General features: G+C 55.0%; 6 protein-coding genes across 6 annotated transcripts; 2 read left to right on the plus strand and 4 right to left on the minus strand.

Moving 5' to 3' along the window:
- Positions 1–659: 659 nt before the first annotated feature.
- DCS_01396 (uncharacterized protein) lies at positions 660–1,727 on the minus strand (the record flags this gene model as incomplete). Its single annotated transcript, XM_040798728.1, has 2 exons — positions 660–1,193; positions 1,254–1,727. 2 exons carry the CDS (start codon positions 1,725–1,727, stop codon positions 660–662), a joined length of 1,008 nt encoding a protein of 335 aa, XP_040659611.1.
- Positions 1,728–2,781: 1,054 nt separating this feature from the next.
- On the minus strand, positions 2,782–4,759 carry DCS_01397 (alcohol dehydrogenase; the record flags this gene model as incomplete). The annotated part of the gene is made up of 3 exons (XM_040798729.1): positions 2,782–2,891; positions 2,963–4,332; positions 4,437–4,759. The coding sequence occupies 3 exons, from the start codon at positions 4,757–4,759 to the stop codon at positions 2,782–2,784; spliced, it is 1,803 nt and encodes a 600-aa protein (XP_040659612.1).
- Positions 4,760–7,462: 2,703 nt separating this feature from the next.
- DCS_01398 (uncharacterized protein) lies at positions 7,463–8,403 on the plus strand (the record flags this gene model as incomplete). The annotated part of the gene is made up of 2 exons (XM_040798730.1): positions 7,463–7,705; positions 7,819–8,403. 2 exons carry the CDS (start codon positions 7,463–7,465, stop codon positions 8,401–8,403), a joined length of 828 nt encoding a protein of 275 aa, XP_040659613.1.
- Positions 8,404–9,607: 1,204 nt separating this feature from the next.
- Positions 9,608–10,391, plus strand: DCS_01399 (uncharacterized protein; the record flags this gene model as incomplete). The annotated part of the gene is made up of 2 exons (XM_040798731.1): positions 9,608–9,798; positions 9,884–10,391. The coding sequence occupies 2 exons, from the start codon at positions 9,608–9,610 to the stop codon at positions 10,389–10,391; spliced, it is 699 nt and encodes a 232-aa protein (XP_040659614.1).
- A 1,122-nt stretch (positions 10,392–11,513) lies between these two features.
- Positions 11,514–12,701, minus strand: DCS_01400 (uncharacterized protein; the record flags this gene model as incomplete). Its single annotated transcript, XM_040798732.1, has 1 exon — positions 11,514–12,701. One exon carries the CDS (start codon positions 12,699–12,701, stop codon positions 11,514–11,516), a length of 1,188 nt encoding a protein of 395 aa, XP_040659615.1.
- A 385-nt stretch (positions 12,702–13,086) lies between these two features.
- DCS_01401 (uncharacterized protein) lies at positions 13,087–20,255 on the minus strand (the record flags this gene model as incomplete). The annotated part of the gene is made up of 5 exons (XM_040798733.1): positions 13,087–14,152; positions 14,546–18,094; positions 18,149–18,653; positions 18,813–19,172; positions 19,334–20,255. 5 exons carry the CDS (start codon positions 20,253–20,255, stop codon positions 13,087–13,089), a joined length of 6,402 nt encoding a protein of 2,133 aa, XP_040659616.1.
- Positions 20,256–20,966: the final 711 nt, after the last annotated feature.

Below are 20,966 nucleotides of genomic sequence, written 5' to 3' on the forward strand. Positions count from 1 at the left end.
GTTGCAATCGAATCAGCACCCTCGCCTCCTTCTTCAACATCATGAAGTTCACCACCACGATTCTCCCACTTGGCCTGATTGCCTTTGCCATGGCATCGAACTTGACCGAACGCTCGCCGGTGAAGGTGAACTGCAAAAAGGAATTCGGTGAGATTCGTCGACAACTCGAATAGCAGAGCGAAGGACGAGATGCTAACCTTTGTCAGCAAGGTGCAAGTCCAATTTTAGCTGCTGTGATAGAATGTTTTGCTTCTTCAATACGAGATGGGGAACGACCAAGCGTTGCTACGTAAACAGAGAATAGATATGGCCACCATGGCTCACCTGTCGATTCCTGATGCGATGAAAATAACGGGAAACGGCTGTGTCTACTGTTTCTGCCGTGAACCTTCCTCCTCTCTTCCAATCGCATAATCACAGTAAAGGGAGGGAATACTTTTCAGCACGACTGGCGCACTGACTTGCTTCAAGTGGAAAGGAATACCTCACAAGAATACAATGCCTCTGCTATTCCCATTTCCCCAAGCTTAAACACGTAAGACACGAAACGAATCCAAGCCTGCATCGTGCAACAAAGCACATCGTACTGTGTGAGCGTACACCTGACCTATTGCATTGCCTCGTTGTCCATCAACAACCGATGCCATAGCAATGGCGGGTCACGGTACCTCGTCTGAATCGTACCAGCCTGTCACCAAGCAGGGCAGCGGCCGCCGGACAGGTCCTTGGTCGATGCGAGGGTTCAGAGTCATGGGAATACCTTGTACCGACGGGAGTTCGTAGCATCGCAGCTGGGGCGAGAGCTCCTGCGGAGACGGCGTCGCTGCTCGAGAAGCTTGCTGAGGCGCCCACTCATCGAGGACTGGCTGCTGTGGTGGATTAAATGGCTGGGTGGCTCTGGGCTGTCGGTCCTCGCTTCCATGAATGTCTGCACCGAGGGGCGTCCGAACGGACTCGTCATCCTCGACGTCGTTCATTCCTATTGCCTTCTGCTTCGAGAAGCAAATGTAGTATATGATGGAGAAAGTGGTGAACATGGGCACAGATGTGGTCATGACTTGGATCATCGACATGTACCAGGGAACAAGGCGAGGCATATCGCCCCTAAGACCACCGAAGTGAATAGCGGTGGCGAGATCGTAGCACATGGCTGGAAGCATCAGAGCGGAACAGGCAACGAATAACCTCGAAATCTGCATCCAAGGTCAATCCATATGTCCAAGTCATGCTGTTCCGTCGGCACCTCAACTCACCGATACCACCTGTTGGTCCAACCTCACTCTGATGGCAATAGCGACTGACATGAAAATTTCTCCGACCGTATGAGTTATCCTGATGGCGAAGATGTTCAAGTAAATGAGATAAACCAACGAGCCAATATTCGATGTAGAACCGGACCATGCAGCCGTCAACATCGATGGCGTCATCGAAAGGGAAGCTAAGCAGAGCAGACCGTGGATGAAGGCTACGCAGCAGCTTGCACGCATGATAATCTTGTGTCTGGAAGATCTTCTTATGCCCTGGCAAGAGTCGATTTCGGTTCCGAGGGCAACGAGAGTGATGAGGAGGTTGCTGGCGGCCAGCTCGTGTATCCCAAAGTAGGTGGTGATGGTGATATCCCCCACTTTCTGTATGGCGATGGATGGCGACTCATCATCTGTCGATGGCTGGTTGAAAACGGGTAAGAGGTTGTAGACGAGGAATTGAAGAGTATCACTGTCAGACATGCCGGGTCAGAGCGTCGGTGGCCATCCGTGTCAATGTGACGGAAACGTACATGATGAAGAAAGTAAATGCGAACCTGTAGAGGATAAACCAACGGCCTCCCAGGTTTGGAGGTCGCTGACGGCACGACTGATGGAAGACAACGACCGAGGGAACTATGGTGCATATAAGCATTCCCGATGTTGCCCATGAGTATCTGAACTGCGTTTTAGAAGCCATGTGCGAAGACTATGCTTCTCTGTCGTTCTTCAATACGCTGGTCGATGTCTACGGTCGAGGTCAGGTAGCCAGCCATTTGGCCGTTCGGTGGACACGATCGGGCGGCACGACCAAAAGTTCGATTCTGAAAGAGCAGTATAACGAGACTCGATACCAGATCGCGTCATGATGCGAAACAAAACATGAGCATCCGAAGAGAGGAAATACGCTTACCCGGCGACAAGGGTTACGTCAAGCGTCGGGGGGCATGGCGCCGGGACATTGGCGAGGACAGTTTTGGCGACTTATCATGAGCTCCATCAGATTCGGCAAAGCACTGCGTCATCACCACCAGGACGATCGGTTCCCCTCTTGGCCCAAAAACGGTTATCCAGGAATCGTTGAATGGCGAATGAAGGCTACGACGACTGCAGCGGGCTGTCTGTTTTCGAGCGAACGCGCTGCCTGCCGTTCCTGGTTTGCGAGGAATGCGTAGAAGGCGATTGCCAGACGGCGGGCGCGAAAAACATGCATTGCTTTCCAGAAGGGCGATGGAAGTTTGTGTGTGTGCCAATGCAGTGAACCATGATCCTGGTGCCGACGTGGTTGGGTGTCAATATACCAGCAACGCCGACAAGGTTGACGGGCAAGCCCACGAACGCACCCCTACCAGCTGGACGCACCCCCGGCGAGATTGCAGGATGGGAAATGAGAGGCAAACGGTACTCCCCGGCCGATGTGCCCCCCCCCCCCCCACGGAGGCCTGAAGATGGTCGTCCTCCACCACGGCTAGGGCGAACAGGCAGCAGGACGGCATCATGAGCCAGCCGCCTTCTCCGGACGAGACATCTCATCCCATCACACGGACAGGCCAAGCTCCTTGCCGATGATATCGGCCGCCTTCTCTCCGACAATGAGCGCCGTGTTGTACGTGTTTGCCGCCACGTTTTCGGGCACAATCGACAGATCTGGGGCAAAGGGTCAGCGGGAAGGGGGGTGGAGAAAGGGCGAGCCAGTCCATGACAGGTACGATGCTCACCGACAAGCTTCAGTTGCTGGGTTCCGTGGACATTGAGGCTCTCGTCCACGACGCCGCCCCTGTCCTTGGGTGCCATCTTGCAGGTGCCCAAGGAGTGCCAGGTCGAGTTGACGTTGGAGCGGATCCAGTCCTCGATGGCGGCATCGTCTTCGGCATCGTACTCGATCGGGGCCAGGGCCCGCCTTTCCTCGACGGTCGCGTATCCGGCCTTTGGCGGGTGCTCGCCGGCGAGGGCGGCCTTGCTGCCTGGGCGGAACTTGGGGTGGCCCGGCGAGAGCTCGCCGGCATAGGCGTTGGTGCGGCGGTAGAGCTCGCGCAGCTTCTTGTAGGCCCAGAGTTGCTTCTCGAGGTCGGCCGGGTGGTCGAGATAGCCGGTGTTGAAGGATGCGGGCGCGTGGGGGTCCTTGGAGACGATGTGGATGTTGCCGCGGGAATAAGGGTAGGCCGTGTAGGCGCCGATGGTGGCGTACTGGGTCCCGCCGTCCTCTCGTGGCACGAGCAGCTTGTGGTCGCCGAGGTAGGAGGAGAGGATGCCGACGAGCATCATGGGCTTCGTTGTCTGGTGTTTGAAGTCGCGATCCCAGAGCTTCTGGAAGTCGGGACCCATCCGGGCCACTTCCTCGTCCGAGGGGCGCAGCTTGGCGCCAATGTCGATGCCGTTCCAGCCAAGGATCGGATTCCCCTCCGCCGCGGCCTCGGCAAAGTCGAGGCGGCCGCTGAGGAGGCCGTCGAGCGTCTCGTTCGGCTCGAGAGTCGTCTTGAAGGGGAGCAGGACCAAGTTGTGGTCCTGGTACTCGTCGCCGACACCGGGCAGGTCGGCGACGAGATCGATGCCGAGCTTCTCGAGCAGCTCGGCACGACCGACGCCGGATCTCTCGAGGATGGATGGCGTTCCGAGGGCACCGGCGGAGACGACGACGAGCTTCTTCGCACGGATGACGGACGGCGAGACCTTGCTCAGCCCTGCGTCGGGCGGGGTGGCCGCCGAGGGCACATACTCGATGCCCGTGGCGCGGCGACCATCGAACAGCACACGGCTCACCTTGCTCTCGAGCAGCAGGTGAAGATTGGGGTACTTGCCCGAGACCAGGAGCGGATGGATGTAGCGGTGGGCGGCGTCCTGTCTCTTCCCGTCGGGCCCGATGTATCTCAGCCAGCGGGAGAAGCCATTGGCGGCCTTGAAATCCTGCAGATCGACAATCTCCTCGATGCCGAGGGCCTCGGCGGCGGCGAGGATGTCGTCTTGCGGGCCTCGCTGGCTGTAGGTGCCGAGGGAGACGTTGACGGGGCCGTCGTAGCCGTGGAGGGCCTTGTCGACGGCCGGGTCGTCAAGATGGTAGGTTTCAAGCTTCTTGGCAAAGGGCAGGAGGCTCTTGGCGTCCCAACCTTTGGTGTTCCAGGAATCGTAGTCGACGGCCTGGGCTGGAGATGGGGCATCAGACTTTGGTTCAGGGACGGCCCGGCCACCTCTCACTTGCCTCGCGTGTACATCATGAAGTTGATGGAGGAGCCGCCGCCGAGGACGCCTCCGGCAGGCACGACAGCCGCTCGGGAATTGATCGCCTTCTCCTCGTTGGCCTGGTAGAAGAGAGCCGTCTTGGAGCCCGGGGCGAGGTGGGACAGGTACAGGGCCGGGTTGACGATGGTTGGATCGTTGAAGTTGTTCCTGCCAACCTCGACGAGGAGGATGGACAGGCCAGGGTCCGCATGGGCCAGACGGCCAGCAGCCACACAGGCGGCGGTGCCACCTCCAGCAAAGATGATGTCGTACTCTCGTCCTTCCTCGTGCGTCGTCATGATGCCCGCCGACACAGCCGTCGTTTGATCTTTGGGAACGTTGTGCAAGGCCAGCAGCCGTCGGAATTGATAAAATGGCAGTGCCGGGATGGTGATGACCCCAGGGACGAGTTGCAGCTCAGAAGTGGGCAGATCTCGCAGCCAAGGGACGGACGACGAGGATGAGGGCAGCAGGCGGTATATCAGTCAAGCTGGGTAAGGGTAGTAGTAGGTCGTAAGTGGCATGTTCAAGGTAGGTACTAGGTCGAGGCAGGGAGGCAGGCAGGCATGTATGTAGTTAGATAGTCGGATAGGCAGTGAAGTAGAGGGAGGTAGAGGGAGGTAAGGAGGCAGGTAGAAGTAGGTAACATCGAGTCGGCACTCGGTGGCGGTCAACGGGCAGGTACAAATCTGCACACTAGAATGCGGTGCTGTGCCGAGTATATGTCCATGACATCCCCTCGCAGTTCCCATTTGCCACTACCAGCATGTACTCGGTCGATTCTTGCCATGCCAACTCGCTCTACCAGATAGTACCGGACAGTACTGGACAGTACTGGATGGCCCCCGATAGTACTTGTAGCACCTACGGGCGGCTCTCCTCGTACTGTTACCTCGGTGCTCAGCGGCCGCAAAGGTAGCAGCCACACGGTACAGGTAGAAGAATACCACGCACCAACCGGAATCGACCGTCAGCGGAACCGGCCATTCGTTTGGGCAAAGAGTTGTCATCATGACGGCAATATTTTCTGCAGGCTGGGATTGGGCATTCCTCTCTTTACATGATGACTGCAGGTGCCACCATGATGATATGATGTAACACAGGACGAACACTGGTCGCAAAGGATCCAATGCCTGACGCAATGGACTCGTATCTGCCCATCCACCGCGCAGTATTCTTGCGAAGCTCATCGCCTTGGTCCAAGTGACTTGAGACAGCCTCGCTCTGGACCCGGCACTCGGGACTGCGGAAAAAGCTTGTATCGAGCCTATCTACGTCACTGCGCGGGGACGACGCCAGCGATTGCTGCGCTACCGATGACTTGGGCAGTTCTCGGCCGCCTCGTTTTGGACTGGGTCTAGGACCGTCCCACAGATCCGACCAGCGAGAACTGGCCCCCAAACGGTCTTCCTCCTACGCGCACCTGGAGTGCTACGTTGCAAGTCCAAAGGCACAGTCCAGTATTACTCCGCACATGCATGCACAAGTGAACAGTACGGTGCTCCATACTCCGGACATGCATGGAAATACGGGGCACTGTACCTGTTGATGAAGGTGTTGGCGAACAGACATACTTTCAGGTGTTGATTATTTCCTTTCCTTGCATCGACAGAATGAAATGTGATCACACCACTGCGTGGCGTTCGCTGCTGCGTTTCATCTGGCTCTCCCTACTGATGCGTGCACTCTTCGTTGGAAAGCTCCTGTTCCCACCAGGGCAGATGGAGAAGGAGGACGGACAGAAGGTGACCAGAGGCTGCAGCACCCCCCCACTGCGCTCAAAGCGACAACACAGTATCGGTGCAGTAGGGAAGGGGGGGACGATGTGCCACGCCCAGGTGAAAAAAAGAAAAAAAAAGAAATGCAAGTGTTGTCGCTGCATTCCGTTGGACGGCCCGCTACGACGGGCGCGTGATGGAAAAGTGAAACAAGGTCGGCAAAGAAGGACTAAACTCCCGTCTGGTGTATGTAGATTGATGCATGAGGGCTCGAGCCTATCGAATAAACAGGCATACATACACATGCGAGAACGAGTACTGGGTAAAGGGGTATCTATCCCCGCTGGGACGCAGTGCACTGTGCTGGGTGAAACTACTAATCAAAGCGTCGCGACCGGAACCTTCGAGGCGTGGGAACATGAACGATGACGCTGCCAAGTACGGAGTACATATTCGCATACTCGTACGGTAAGTACTCTGTAATAGTGCTCAGGTAGTTGCCTGGAAGTTCGTCGCCGTGCATATAAGTGCCTGTAGGGGCACGTGTACTTGGATGTGCTAGCACTGTACATGTAGAATAGGTACGGGGTACTCTGTACTTCTAGAGCCGTTCGAACGGTCGGGGCAGTGTGGGTGGGGCAAATTAGGCCGGGCGAGAGCCGAACTGCCAAATCTCGATGCGCAGTGGAAAATATGGGCCGCATCTTTGGCCTGTTTTTCGTCGACAGGAACTGCTTCTTACCTGCACACACTGCTGCCGGCGAGATGCTACAGGTATTTGCGAGCGCCAAGACCCACGGTGCAGGCCAGGTTGAGTCTCAGGAAGACGTGCCATGAAGGCGTGCCTATTCTCACACCTGCTCGAAGCCGTTTTTTTCTCCGCGTGCTACGCTGGCTGACAAAAGCAGGACGAAAGCAAGTGCACATGCGACCATCGTTGCACCCACTACCCTAGGTCCTAGGCAGCATTACCTGTACTTGTCCACACTGGTACTAATGGTAATATTGTTAGTACCAGTAATAGTAGTACTGCACGGAGTACTGTCCATTAGTATGCAAGTGTGTGTGTACATTCACTTATTGGTCCATTAAGTGCCTACTTGAAAGTGTACAACTATGACTGCATGAAAATACTGTAAGCACATGTACATGTACACGGTACACTTCCAAAAAAATGTACAAGCAATACAATTATTTAGTAGCTCGTGAGCAGTGTCGTCCACCCCAGAACCATGAAAATAAAAACTGATTATGTAATCACGCTCCCACCAACAATTCTGCAGCATGCTCCCAGAGCTCCCAGAGCTCCCAGAGCCATCGTCACGTCTTCCTCCAAACGGAACGGGACGCCGAGCAGGCCGTCCGTCTGCCATCATGGCATCCATCGGCAGTGCGGCACGGCGGACCTTGCCCGAGCGGTCGATCCGCATCCTCGTTTCCCCGACGCCCATCTCCTTTGCCGAGCGACGTTCCGTCCTGCAGGTGCTGGAGCAGCATGGCCGCGTCGAGGTCTTTCGAATGACGCCGGTACGATGACCAGAACCCCCATCCCTCCCCCCTCCCCCCTCACTCTCTACGCGGCCTCGTCCCCGTCCTTGTCGGCGACGGTGACTGTGCGTCGATGCTCGTGTTGTTGACAGTGCCTGCCGTCGTCGCAGGGCTACCACTCGAACTACATTTCCGTCACCAAGGAGGCGGCGACGGCGAGAAAGCTCGTGGCCAGCAGCCCGTTGACCTACAACATGGTGAAGCCAAAGAACGGCACCGACACGTCCATGGCAGGCCTCTTCGAAAGCGACAATGACGTCGATGCCGACCGACCACCGGCCGTGACGAGCGGCCAGACTTCGGCCATGGCCCACGACGACGGCCCGGACGACGGCCCGGACGGCGATGCGGACGTCGATGCGGACGTCGATGCGGCGGCAGCCCACAAGAAGGAGGAGGAAGTCAAACAATTCACGCTAGAAATCTTTCCAGCCCCCGAATATAACCACGGGCGCGCCATGTACGGCTCACCGCTTCACGATCCGTGGCCGGACGGGTACGAGAACGACCGGTCCTTCATGGCCACGACGCTGCGCCAGTCGCTGCCCAAGACGATGGCGGCCAAGGGTCTGTCCCACTGGCTCTTCGAGCTCGGCAGCACGGCCAAGAATGGGAAGTCGAAGCGGCTGCAGTCAAAGGGTTGGCTCCCGAGCAAGGCTGCCGCCGAGCGACCATGACCGCTGATTGCATGCATGATGCGGCCAAACCGCCGACCGACCGAAACGAACAGTACCGGAGCGGGAGGAGAGGAAAAATGAAGCACAGCACGATCGATGGACTAGGGCCCGATTCCTTCCTTTCGTCCACTCAACCACCATCAGGGGTCCGTCGTTCCTCATTTAGGCGCGCCGCCGAAGGATGCACCTCCATTGGCTAATCGTCGGTAACCCCACTGGACCAGTCATGGCCGGACTGCGACGCCGTCTTCATGGATGATGGCTTCAATTTTTTTTTTCGCGTACGGTTCGCGCAGCACGACTACGAGCACGGTACGGTCTGTACCTGCCTGTACGTCACCAAGAAATTCTGTGCAACCAACAGCAGGCTGGCACTGGCTGTGGCTGTGAACGCCTGCGGGTGGAGGTGGAAGTGGATGTCGAAGTGGATGTGGATGGCACTGCCGTCCGAATGGCTGGCTCCATGCTGGCCCCCGTCACCGAAGCGGTGGAGTACGACATCTCTTTTCATCTTCCTTCTCAGCTGGTTCCCTCACGCCGTCGGCACCCTTGGCCGATCGCGCATCGGCGGTGCGGTAAAACACCTAAAAACACGCCAGTATCAAGCAAGACGACGAGGCCGTGCATTGGGCGGCCAAGGCTGACTGACTCGCACCAACACCGCCGGCCGACCCACATCGGCCAAGGCCTTCCTCCCATTCGCGACAGTCGGTCAGCCTACGTCAGCCTTTTGTCCCTCGCTGCCTCAGAAATAATTGCAGGGCCCAGGATCAGGATCGGGTGCCAATCTGTTCGCACCCAAGTGCACTCTGCACGTGTATGCGAGGCCGGCACCTGCACACCTGCGAGCGCAGTGCCGTACGCTTCACTGCACGTCGCATGCGATGGATGACCCACAGCCACCCCCATGACGTCGCCGCTTGGACCGATAGTGAGCGGCCGGCTTGCCAGCATCGCCGGGGAAGGCCAGCCATGCTTGAAACGCGGCGTGCGAATGCGGATATGCGATGTGCTCCTACTTATATGCCGCCGTCGCCTCGCCAGCGAGCGCGTCGACGACCGTCGCCGTCCCTGCCCATCCGTACCACCGTCCCCGAGCCTTCTCGACCCATCCGAACCGGCCCTCCTCGCAGCCAGACGCCCTCCGAACGCAGCCTCCGAACGCAGCCTCCGTCGACGCGTATAACGCCCAATCTCCGACAAGATGGGCGTCGGTACACTCATTCACCACATCGGCACCCTGCTGCTGCTCGTCGCGACAGTGCTTCTGCTCGTCGTTGACGTGACGGCCCCCGTCGTCAACACCCTGTCCATCCTCAAGGTCGATCTCGGCCGCGGCGTCCAGGGGACTCAAGTCACCTTTGGCACCTTTGGCTACTGTCACCTCAACGTAAAGTACGTCGTCTCCCGACCTCGTCCGGACCCTCTGAAGCCAGCCTTCTTCGTCCTGCCCTGCCCTGCTCACACGTCGCTCCTGTAGGGACACCGACTCCTGCTCCAACTCTCGCATCGGCTACGACCCGGCCTCCGTCATCTCCGACATCGACGACACCGACTTCTCCGATGCTGAGGAGGCCACCTCGAGGGCCCTCACCCGCGTCATGGTCCTGCATCCCGTCGCCACCGCCCTGTGCTTCATCGCCTTCCTTCTCTGCATCGCAACCAACGTCGTCGGCTCCATCGCCGCCACCTTCTTCGCCCTTCTCGCTTTCGTCGTCACCATCGTCGCCCTCATCTGCGACGTTGTCGCCTTCGCCATCGTCAAGCGCGCCGTCAACAAGAACGGTCGCAGCACCGCCCGCTGGGGCTCCGCCATCTGGCTCCTTGTCGCCGCCGCCCTCTGCTGTCTCTTCGCCGCCCTCGTCGTCTTCGTCACCTGCTGCGTCAAGCGTTCCAAGAAACGACGCGCCGCCGTTCAAGCCAAGGAGGGCCACACGAACTCGGCCACCCCCAAACGCCGTTTCTGGCAGCGTAGCCCACGCGCCTAGTCTCTCAGGGTTGGGCCATGAATGACCGGGATAGAATTGGACCGCGTTTGCCCGCCGCTCATTGCACGTCTCGTCTCACGGCCTGGTGTCGCTGTGGTCCATGTGCTGCCTTGTGCTAGCCTCGAGATGAGAACATGATATTTCATCACATCTGCCCTCAGAGCCTCGTCAGCATTGACACAGATGCATAATTTTGATTTCATTTTATTTCCCTTTTCTCTATTCCGAATTCTCCCTCCCTCCCTCGTACTGCGCAACGCATCGCATACGAATCAGGCAAGCATGGCAACGGACTCTGGCGGATTTTCATACATTTACCATCAATCCTGCCAACTCAACGTCGGGTGTGATGAAGTACCACGAACTATATACCAAATGGTCAATGAGCGGATACTTGATAAACAATCTAAAGATGGTGCCTTCAAAGCAAGTGACTGTACAAACACAGCTAGCATCAGTAGTGCGTGGCAAAGTATGTCTTGTTAATATTATTTCTCCCTCCCTCAATAATAAATGAAAAGGATAAAGAAACGTCCCTCGTCAAGTATGTCCAACTCTCAGTCGGTCGAAGCATCTGGGTTGCTTCGGACCTCCGAGCCGGGTCTGGGTCTGTTCCCGAAGGCCCCACCCACGGGCCGGTCTCGGCTCCGTTGCTTGTTGCGCTTCCCGGGGCCATGCCGTGAAAGCATTGCTCGGAAATGTCGGGAACTGACACCCTGTCATCCCACCGCGATGCCACGGACAGGCTATTGGCCCATGCCTGAGAAAATCCATGTGAAAATCGATGTGCGCCGTATGTGGCTGTCGTCGGCCAGCCATTGACGGTGCCGCCCCCTCCACGGGTTGCAGCCAACTCGCCAGCTGGATACCGATACCCATCTTGTCTGTACTCTCCGTAATTGAACGAGAAAACTGCTATGGAGAATAGGGGCTCGGCCGATGGTTGACCTATAAGTAAATGACAGCGAAAATATTCCTATTGAAGGCCAAAACAAAGCAAGAAAGGGGTGCTCAGCAGTTGCATCACCAGAGTCAAAAACCAAAGTCTCCGTCGCTCTGCGGAAGCAGAGAACTATAGGTGTAGAGGACTGAAACGATGGCTTTTAACGCTGCAACCAGCCGTTACAGAAGCAGGAAGAAGCCAGCGGCCGCCGTAGCAACCAAGCTGAAGCGAGATATAGCTGTCCTTCCAGCCGTGCCGACGGTTGCATGCTCCGAGCTCTTATCATCTCCGCCAGGGACACTGCCACTGTCTGGGGCACCGTCGCTACCCGGTAAATATCCATCGCCTGGGACAATGCCGCCGCCGGGAGCGCTGCCGCTACCGGGAGCACTGCCGCCGCCGGGAGCGCTGCTGCCGCCTGGGATACTGTCACTTGGGATAGTTTCACCTGCTGGGATCCTGCCGCTCCCTGGGATACTGTCGCTTGGAATGGTGCCGTCTCCTGGGATACTCCCGCTCCCTGGCACACGTCCACCGCTTGGACTGCTGTCGCCCGGGACACTGCCGCTTCCTGGCGCACTTCCATGGCCAGGCGCGTATCCACTACCTGGGATACTGTCGCTTGGGACGCCCGGGACACTGCCGCTTCCCGGCACGCTTCCATGACCGGGCGCGTATCCACTACCTGGGATGATGTCGCCTGGAACGCCTGGAACACTGCCCCCTCCTGGAGCGCCTCCATGTCCTGGAGTGTATCCACTACCTGGGATACTACCGCCTGGGACGCCTGGGACACTGCCGCCTCCTGGAGCGCTTCCATGCCCTGGAGTGTATCCACTACCTGGGATACTGTCGCCTGGGACGCCTGGGACACTGCCGCCTCCTGGCACACTTCCATGCCCTGGCGTGAATCCACCACCCGGAACGCTGCCAGCTTCTTTGCTGCCGTCCTCTATTGCTGCCCCATCGCCGCCTTTTGGGTGGTACTGTGGCGCGACCGGCATCACAGGCGTGATATGAGGGTGGTGGATATCCTTGGCATGCGTCGGCACCGGCCGATACATCCCCTTCGCCTGGCTGTGCTTGGGGCAAGGTGATGAGCCATCTCCGTCATTTGGGGGGCAATCAACATGCTCGTAAGCCTGTGTGAATGCGGGCTTCGGCTGAACGTCACCAGAATACTTTGGCTGCGGAATTTGAATATCCTTGGCGTGTGTGGGCACGGGACGATGAATATATCCTCCCTGAGTGTAGTCTGGGCAATGCGAACAGTCCTGGCAATCCACAGGTGGGCAAATCGGCCCGCCGTCGGTTCGGGCATGTGTCGGAATCGGCCCAACCCTTCGTGTCGCTGGTGGACAGGGCATGGTTTTGAACTTTGTCACCACAACGCTCGCGCAGGGTGTCGTCGTGCACTTCGCCGTCACCGTGTATACTCGAGTGTGGGTGAAAGACGGGCAGGGCTTGCAAGGCTTGCAGGCAGTATGCGTCTGGGTAGTCGTAGCAGTGGGGGAGAGAGGAGCCACCGTACTCGTTTGGGACGTCCGAACTGTTCTGGTAAGTGACGTTCTAGCCGATCTTGAGTGGGTAGTCGTGACCTGTCTGGTGAGAGTCGTTCTAGAGTGCGACGTCGTCGCTGGTCTGGTATGAGAGGTTACTGATGTTCTCGAGTGTGAAGTCATGACGGTGGCGGTTCCAGTGTGGGAGGTCGTAGTACGAGGACGAGTCGTCGTACTTGGACGGGTAGATGCCCTAGTAAGGGTTGTTGAGATACGAGTAGTTGTTAGTGGGCGGGTAGTGGTTCCAGGACGTGTTGTGGTGCTTGGACGCGTTGTGGTGCTTGGACGGGTCGTCGTGGCTCGAGTAGTTGTTATAATCCGAGTAGTTGTCGGCTGGGTCGTAGTCCTTGGTCGAGTAGTTGTAGGTTGTGTAGTAGTAGTAATCCGAGTAGTTGTCGGCTGGGTCGTAGTCCTTGGTCGAGTAGATGTAGGTTGCGTCGTTGTAATCCGAGTAGTCGTCGGTTGGGTCGTAGTCCTTGGTCGAGTAGTTGTAGGTTGCGTAGTTGTTGTAATCCGAGTAGTCGTCGGCTGGGTGGTAGTCCTTGGTCGAGTAGTTGTAGGTTGCGTAGTTGTTGTAATCCGAGTAGTCGTCGGCTGGGTGGTAGTTCTTGGTCGAGTAGTTGTAGGTTGCGTCGTTGTAATCCGAGTAGTCGTCGGTTGGGTCGTAGTCCTTGGTCGAGTAGTTGTAGGTTGCGTAGTTGTTGTAATCCGAGTAGTTGTCGGTTGGGTGGTAGTCCTTGGTCGAGTGGTTGTAGGTTGCGTAGTTGTTGTAATCCGAGTAGTTGTCGGTTGGGTCGTAGTCCTTGGTCGAGTAGTTGTAGGTTGCGTAGTTGTTGTAATCCGAGTAGTTGTCGGTTGGGTGGTAGTTCTTGGTCGAGTAGTTGTAGGTTGCGTTGTTGTTGTAATCCGAGTAGTCGTCGGCTGGGTGGTAGTTCTTGGTCGAGTAGTTGTAGGTTGTGTTGTAGTAGTAATCCGAGTAGTTGTCGGCTGGGTTGTAGATGTAGGTCGAGTAGTTGTCGGTTGGGTAGTAGTCATTGGTCGAGTAGTTGTAGGTTGAGTAGTCGTAGTAATCCGGGACGTTGTAGGTTGGGTCGTAGTCCCTGGTCGGGTAGTTGTCGTAATCCGGGAAGTTGTAGGTTGTGTAGTTGTAGTAGTCCGGGTAGTTGTCGGTTGGGTTGTAGTCCCTGGTCGGGTAGTTGTTGGCTGGGTGGTCGTCGTTTGACGAGTATATGTAGTCGTTCTTGAGTGGGAAGTCATTACTGTAGCTGTTCCAGTTTGTATCGTGGTGCTACTCAGACGCGAAGTTGTGCTTGGGCGCGTAGTTGTAGCCAGAGTGGTGCTTCTAGGTTGCGTTGTAGTGCTAAGCCGGGTGGTAGTAACTACTACAGTGGTTGATCGTGTAGTTGGAACCCGAGAGGTAGTACCCTTTGTAGTAGTTCTCATACGGGTAGTTGTTACTCGAGTAGTAGTAGCTTTTGTAGTTGTCCTTTTGCGGGTAGTGGTACCTGCAGTTGTTGCTTTTGTAGTTGTTCTCTGACGGGTAGTTGTACGTCTAGCAGTAGTAGCTTTCGTAGTTGTCCTTGGACGAGTAGTAGTAGTTTTGGTAGTTGTCCTTGGACCGGTGGTTGTAGCTTGAGTAGTTGTGGTTTTACCCGTGGTAGTGCCTCGTGTTGTTGTACCCGAACGGGTTGTTGTACGTCGAGTAGTGGTTGCTTCTGTCGTTGTCCCTGAGCGTGATGTTGTACCTAGAGTGGTGGTCGCTTGCGTGGTAGTGCTTAGACGAGTAGTAGTGACTTGCGTTGTAGTTGCACGGGTGGTGGTGCCTGTGCGTGTAGTTGTGGCTTGTGCCGTAGTTGTTGTTTGGCTTGTGCCCGGGCGAGTAGTGGTAGCTTGAGTAGTAGTTCCAGGTCGGGTAGTTGTTACTTGGGTAGTGGATCCAGGACGGGTAGTGGTAGCTTGAGTAGTAGTTCCGGGACGTGTAGTTGTTGCTTGGGTAGTAGTTCCAGGTCGGGTGGTCGTTACTTGGGTAGTAGTTCCAGAGCGGGTAGTTGTTGCTTGAGTAGTAGTTCCGGAACGAGTAGTTGTTGCCTGAGTAGTAGTTCCAGGACGTGTGGTTGTTGCTTGTGTAGTAGTGCCTGGACGAGTAGTTGTTGCTTGAGTAGTAGTTCCAGGTCGGGTGGTCGTTGCTTGAGTAGTAGTTCCAGGTCGGGTGGTCGTTGCTTGAGTAGTAGTTCCAGAACGGGTAGTCGTTGCTTGGGTAGTAGTTCCAGGACGGGTAGTTGTTGCCTGTGTAGTAGTTCCAGGTCGGGTAGTCGTTGCTTGGGTAGTAGTTCCAGGCCGAGTAGTTGTCGCCTGTGTAGTAGTTCCAGGCCGGGTAGTCGTTGCTTGAGTAGTAGTTCCAGGCCGGGTAGTTGTTGCCTGGGTAGTAGTTCCAGGACGGGTAGTCGTTGCTTGTGAAGTAGTGCCTGGACGAGTAGTAGTGGCTAGTGTAGTTGTTACTCGAGTAGTAGTTCCAGGACGAGTAGTCGTTGCTTGGGTAGTAGTTCCAGGCCGAGTAGTTGTCGCCTGTGTAGTAGTTCCAGGCCGGGTAGTCGTTGCTTGAGTAGTCGTTGCTTGAGTAGTAGTTCCAGGCCGGGTAGTTGTTGCCTGGGTAGTAGTTCCAGGACGGGTAGTCGTTGCTTGTGAAGTAGTGCCTGGACGAGTAGTAGTGGCTAGTGTAGTTGTTACTCGAGTAGTAGTTCCAGGACGAGTAGTCGTTGCTTGGGTAGTAGTTCCAGGCCGAGTAGTTGTTGCCTGTGTAGTAGTTCCAGGCCGGGTAGTTGTTGCCTGGGTAGTAGTTACAGGACGGGTAGTCGTTGCTTGTGTAGTAGTGCTTGGACGAGTAGTAGTAGCTAGTGTAGTTGTTGCTTGAGTAGTAGTTCCGGAACGAGTAGTTGTTGCCTGAGTAGTAGTTCCAGGACGTGTGGTTGTTGTTTGTGTAGTAGTGCCTGGACGAGTAGTTGTTGCTTGAGTAGTAGTTCCAGGTAGGGTGGTCGTTGCTTGAGTAGTAGTTCCAGGTCGGGTGGTCGTTGCTTGAGTAGTAGTTCCAGAACGGGTAGTCGTTGCTTGGGTAGTAGTTCCAGGCCGAGTAGTTGTTGCCTGGGTAGTAGTTCCAGATCGGGTAGTCGTTGCTTGTGTAGTAGTGCCTGGACGAGTAGTAGTAGCTAGTGTAGTTGTTACTTGAGTAGTAGTTCCGGAACGAGTAGTCGTTGCTTGTGTAGTAGTGCCTGGGCGAGTAGTTGTTGCCTGAGTAGTAGTTCCAGGTCGGGTGGTCGTTGCTTGAGTAGTAGTTCCAGGACGGGTAGTCGTTGCTTGGGTAGTAGTTCCAGGCCGAGTAGTTGTTGCCTGGGTAGTAGTTCCAGATCGGGTAGTCGTTGCTTGTGTAGTAGTGCCTGGACGAGTAGTAGTAGCTAGTGTAGTTGTTACTTGAGTAGTAGTTCCGGAACGAGTAGTCGTTGCTTGTGTAGTAGTGCCTGGGCGAGTAGTTGTTGCCTGAGTAGTAGTTCCAGGTCGGGTGGTCGTTGCTTGAGTAGTAGTTCCAGGACGGGTAGTCGTTGCTTGGGTAGTAGTTCCAGGCCGAGTAGTTGTTGCCTGGGTAGTAGTTCCAGATCGGGTAGTCGTTGCTTGTGTAGTAGTGCCTGGACGAGTAGTAGTAGCTAGTGTAGTTGTTACTTGAGTAGTAGTTCCGGAACGAGTAGTCGTTGCTTGTGTAGTAGTGCCTGGGCGAGTAGTTGTTGCCTGAGTAGTAGTTCCAGGTCGGGTGGTCGTTGCTTGAGTAGTAGTTCCAGAACGGGTAGTCGTTGCTTGAGTAGTAGTTCCAGGACGGGTAGTCGTTGCTTGGGTAGTAGTTCCAGGACGGGTAGTTGTTGCTTGTGTAGTAGTGCCTGGACGAGTAGTAGTAGCTAGTGTAGTTGTTACTTGAGTAGTAGTTCCGGAACGAGTAGTCGTTGCTTGTGTAGTAGTGCCTGGACGAGTAGTTGTTGCCTGAGTAGTAGTTCCAGGTCGGGTGGTCGTTGCTTGAGTAGTAGTTCCAGAACGGGTAGTCGTTGCTTGAGTAGTAGTTCCAGGACGGGTAGTCGTTGCTTGGGTAGTAGTTCCAGGACGGGTAGTTGTTGCTTGTGTAGTAGTACCTGGACGTGTTGTCGTTGGTTGGGTAGTGGTTCCGGAACGGGTAGTTGTTGGTTGGGTAGTCGTTCCAGGACGGGTCGTAGTTGCTTGGGTAGTTGTTCCTGGAAGTGTAGTTGTTACCTGAGTAGTAGTTCCAGGACGGGTAGTCGTTGCTTGGGTAGTAGTTCCGGAACGAGTAGCCGTTGTCTGAGTAGTAGTTCCAGGACGCGTGGTTGTTGCTTGTGTAGTAGTGCGAGTAGTCGTTGCTTGTGTAGTAGTTCCAGGACGGGTAGTTGTTGTCTGTGAAGTAGTACCTGGACGAGTAGTTGTTGCTTGAGTAGTAGTTCCGGAACGAGTAGTTGTTGCCTGAGTAGTAGTTCCAGGACGTGTGGTTGTTGTTTGTGTAGTAGTACCTGGACGAGTAGTTGTTGCTTGAGTAGTAGTTCCAGGTAGGGTGGTCGTTGCTTGAGTAGTAGTTCCAGGTCGGGTGGTCGTTGCTTGAGTAGTAGTTCCAGAACGAGTAGTCGTTGCTTGGGTAGTAGTTCCAGGACGGGTAGTTGTTGCTTGTGTAGTAGTACCTGGACGTGTTGTCGTTGGTTGGGTAGTGGTTCCGGAACGGGTAGTTGTTGGTTGGGTAGTCGTTCCAGGACGGGTCGTAGTTGCTTGGGTAGTTGTTCCTGGAAGTGTAGTAGTAGGTTGAGTTGTGGTGCCTGACTGGGTCGTTGTAGCTTGGGTAGTAGTTCCAGGACGAGTAGTTGTGGGTTGGGTAGTCGTTCCTGGACGAGTAGTAGTAGCTTGGGTAGTAGTTCCTGTAAGAGTAGTTGTAGCTTGCGTAGTAGTCGCTATATGGGTAGTAGTTACTTGGGTTGTAGTTCCTGGACGAGTAGTAGTAGCTTGAGTTGTAGTGCTCGGTTGTGTTGTGGTGGCTTGGGTAGTCGTTCCTGTATTGGTTGTAGTGGCTTGGGTTGTAGTTCCTGGCCGTGTGGTTGTAGCTTGGGTAGTAGTTACCTGAGTAGTAGTTCCGGGATGAGTTGTTGTAGCCTGTGTAGTCGTTCCTGTTTGGCTAGTCGTTGCTTGGGTAGTACTTGCCTGGGTAATAGTTTCGGGACGAGTAGTAGTAGCTTGGGTAGTCGTTACTTGGGTTGTAGTCCCTGGACGAGTAGTAGTAGCTTGAGTTGTAGTGCCCGGTTGTGTTGTGGTGGCTTGGGTAGTTGTTCCTGTATTGGTTGTAGTGGCTTGGGTAGTTGTTCCTGTGTTGGTTGTAGTGGCTTGGGTTGTAGTTCCTGTCTGTGTGGTTGTAGCTTGGGTAGTAGTTACCTGAGTAGTAGTTCCGGGATGAGTTGTTGTAGCTTGAGTTGTAGTGCCCGGTTGTGTTGTGGTGGCTTGGGTAGTTGTTCCTGTATTGGTTGTAGTGACTTGGGTAGTTGTTCCTGTATTGGTTGTAGTGGCTTGAGTTGTAGTTCCTGTCTGTGTGGTTGTAGCTTGGGTAGTAGTTACCTGAGTAGTTGTTCCGGGATGAGTTGTTGTAGCTTGAGTTGTAGTGCCCGGTTGTGTTGTAGTGGCTTGGGTAGTTGTTCCTGTATTGGTTGTAGTGGCTTGGGTTGTAGTTCCTGTCTGTGTGGTTGTAGCTTGGGTAGTAGTTACTTGAGTAGTAGTTCCGGGATGAGTTGTTGTAGCTTGTGTAGTCGTTCCTGTTTGGCTAGTCGTTGCTTGGGTAGTACTTGCCTGGGTAGTAGTTTCGGGTCGAGTAGTAGTAGCTTGGGTAGTCGTTACTTGGGTTGTAGTCCCTGGACGAGTAGTAGTAGCTTGAGTTGTAGTGCCCGGTTGTGTTGTGGTGGCTTGGGTAGTTGTTCCTGTATTGGTTGTAGTGGCTTGGGTAGTTGTTCCTGTGTTGGTTGTAGTGGCTTGGGTTGTAGTTCCTGTCTGTGTGGTTGTAGCTTGGGTAGTAGTTACCTGAGTAGTAGTTCCGGGATGAGTTGTTGTAGCTTGAGTTGTAGTGCCCGGTTGTGTTGTGGTGGCTTGGGTAGTTGTTCCTGTATTGGTTGTAGTGACTTGGGTAGTTGTTCCTGTATTGGTTGTAGTGGCTTGGGTTGTAGTTCCTGTCTGTGTGGTTGTAGCTTGGGTTGTAGTTACCTGAGTAGTAGTTCCGGGATGAGTTGTTGTAGCTTGTGTAGTCGTTCCTGTTTGGCTAGTCGTTGCTTGGGTAGTACTTGCCTGGGTAGTAGTTTCGGGTCGAGTAGTAGTAGCTTGGGTAGTCGTTACTTGGGTTGTAGTCCCTGGACGAGTAGTAGTACCTTGAGTTGTAGTGACCGGTTGTGTTGTGGTGGCTTGGGTAGTTGTTCCTGTATTGGTTGCAGTGGCTTGGGTTGTAGTTCCTGTCTGTGTGGTTGTAGCTTGCGTTGTAGTTGCTTGCGTTGTTGTCCCTGGTTGCGTTGTAGTAGTCTGTGCAGTTGTACCTGCTGTAGTTGTTCCTTGCGTCGTGGTTCCTGTGTGACTTGTGGTTGCTTGCGTAGTCGTTGCTTGAGTTGTTGTAATACGAGTCGTTGTGGCTTGTGTAGTGGTGCCCTGTGTTGTTGTTCCTTGTGTAGTTGTAGCTTGAGTGGTTGTTCCTGGCCGGGTTGTGGTAGTCTGGATTGTCGTGGCCTGGGCTGTACTATCTTGGGTTGTTGTTCCCCATTGTGCGGTAGTGGCACGCGTTGTCGTAGCCTGTGTTGTCGTTGTTCCCCATTGTGTGGTAGTAGCAAGAGTCGTCGTAGCCTGTGTTGTCGTAGTTCCCCATTGCGTGGTGGTATCACGAGTCGTCGTAGCCTGTGTTGTTGTTGTTCCCCATTGCGTGGTGGTAGCATGCGTTGTCGTAGCCTGTGTTGTTGTGGTTGCGCCTAGGGTTGTCGTCGCTCTAGTAGTTGTGGCCTGCGTAGTCATGGCTGTAGTCGTCGTGTCGTAGACGTTGTTCTGAAAAGCAAGTCTTTCTCTGTCGACATGAAAGTTTCTGTCACTGCTGGCTGGTATCTCAACGACATCTTGATGAGTCGATGACTCAACTTTCTCGTCATCAAAACCAACTTTTGCAAACCGATTCACTGGCACGTCCGCAGCGACCTGGACCATTTCCTCCTTTTCGGCGAGCCCGCCTTCGAAGGCAAAGGCCGGAAAGACTGGTATTCGACCGGCAGCATAGCCGATGCTCGCCAAGACGGCAACGAGGCCGAATATCATTTTGTTGATGTTCATGTTGTAGCGAATGTCGATCAAGGAATATGCATCTGTCACTCAAGACGGTATACAAGCTCTTCTTCCTAGCACGAAAGCACGAGGTGATGGCGAGATGGAATGCGGGCCAAAGGATCAATTGTACTTGAGAATGAGCTGCCTTCACCAGTTGTGGGGACTTGAAAATCGTGAGGGATTAAGTCAAAACGTTCTGATGCCACCATCGACCCGTACATTGGCTTCCAGGTACCATGGCACAACGCTGCCGAAGACAAGGTTCGGCGGTGCTTCAATCATATGCTTTGCGGCGTCGTGGCTCGCTATCGACACAGCATGGCCGGCAAGGGAACGGCCGGCAGGGGAAGCATCTCGCACACTAGGCACATACATAACATCACGAACCCTTGCGGGCAGCGTCGTGCCCCTTTTCTGGGCACTATTTCGGTAGACAGTTGCGGCATGGCGAATTGAGACGAGCTGCGTCGTCACGGCGTGAGCCGAGACCAGTGGTCCGCGGATGGGGGAGAATCAACTTCACTCGTGTCAGCCAGTCAACTCGGAGATGGAAAGTTGGTTGAAGATCAAGAGGAAGTCGGAGCCCCAACGGACAGGGAAATGGGAAGATGGGAAAGGAAATGCGCTGGTGGTGTGATCCAATTCCTGCCCTCGTAACTACGGCCTGCTCGAGAAGGACAATATTACAACACCCTCGCGGCG

Source organism: Drechmeria coniospora, chromosome 01 (assembly GCF_001625195.1).
Source record: "Drechmeria coniospora strain ARSEF 6962 chromosome 01, whole genome shotgun sequence".
NCBI lineage: Eukaryota > Fungi > Ascomycota > Sordariomycetes > Hypocreales > Ophiocordycipitaceae > Drechmeria > Drechmeria coniospora.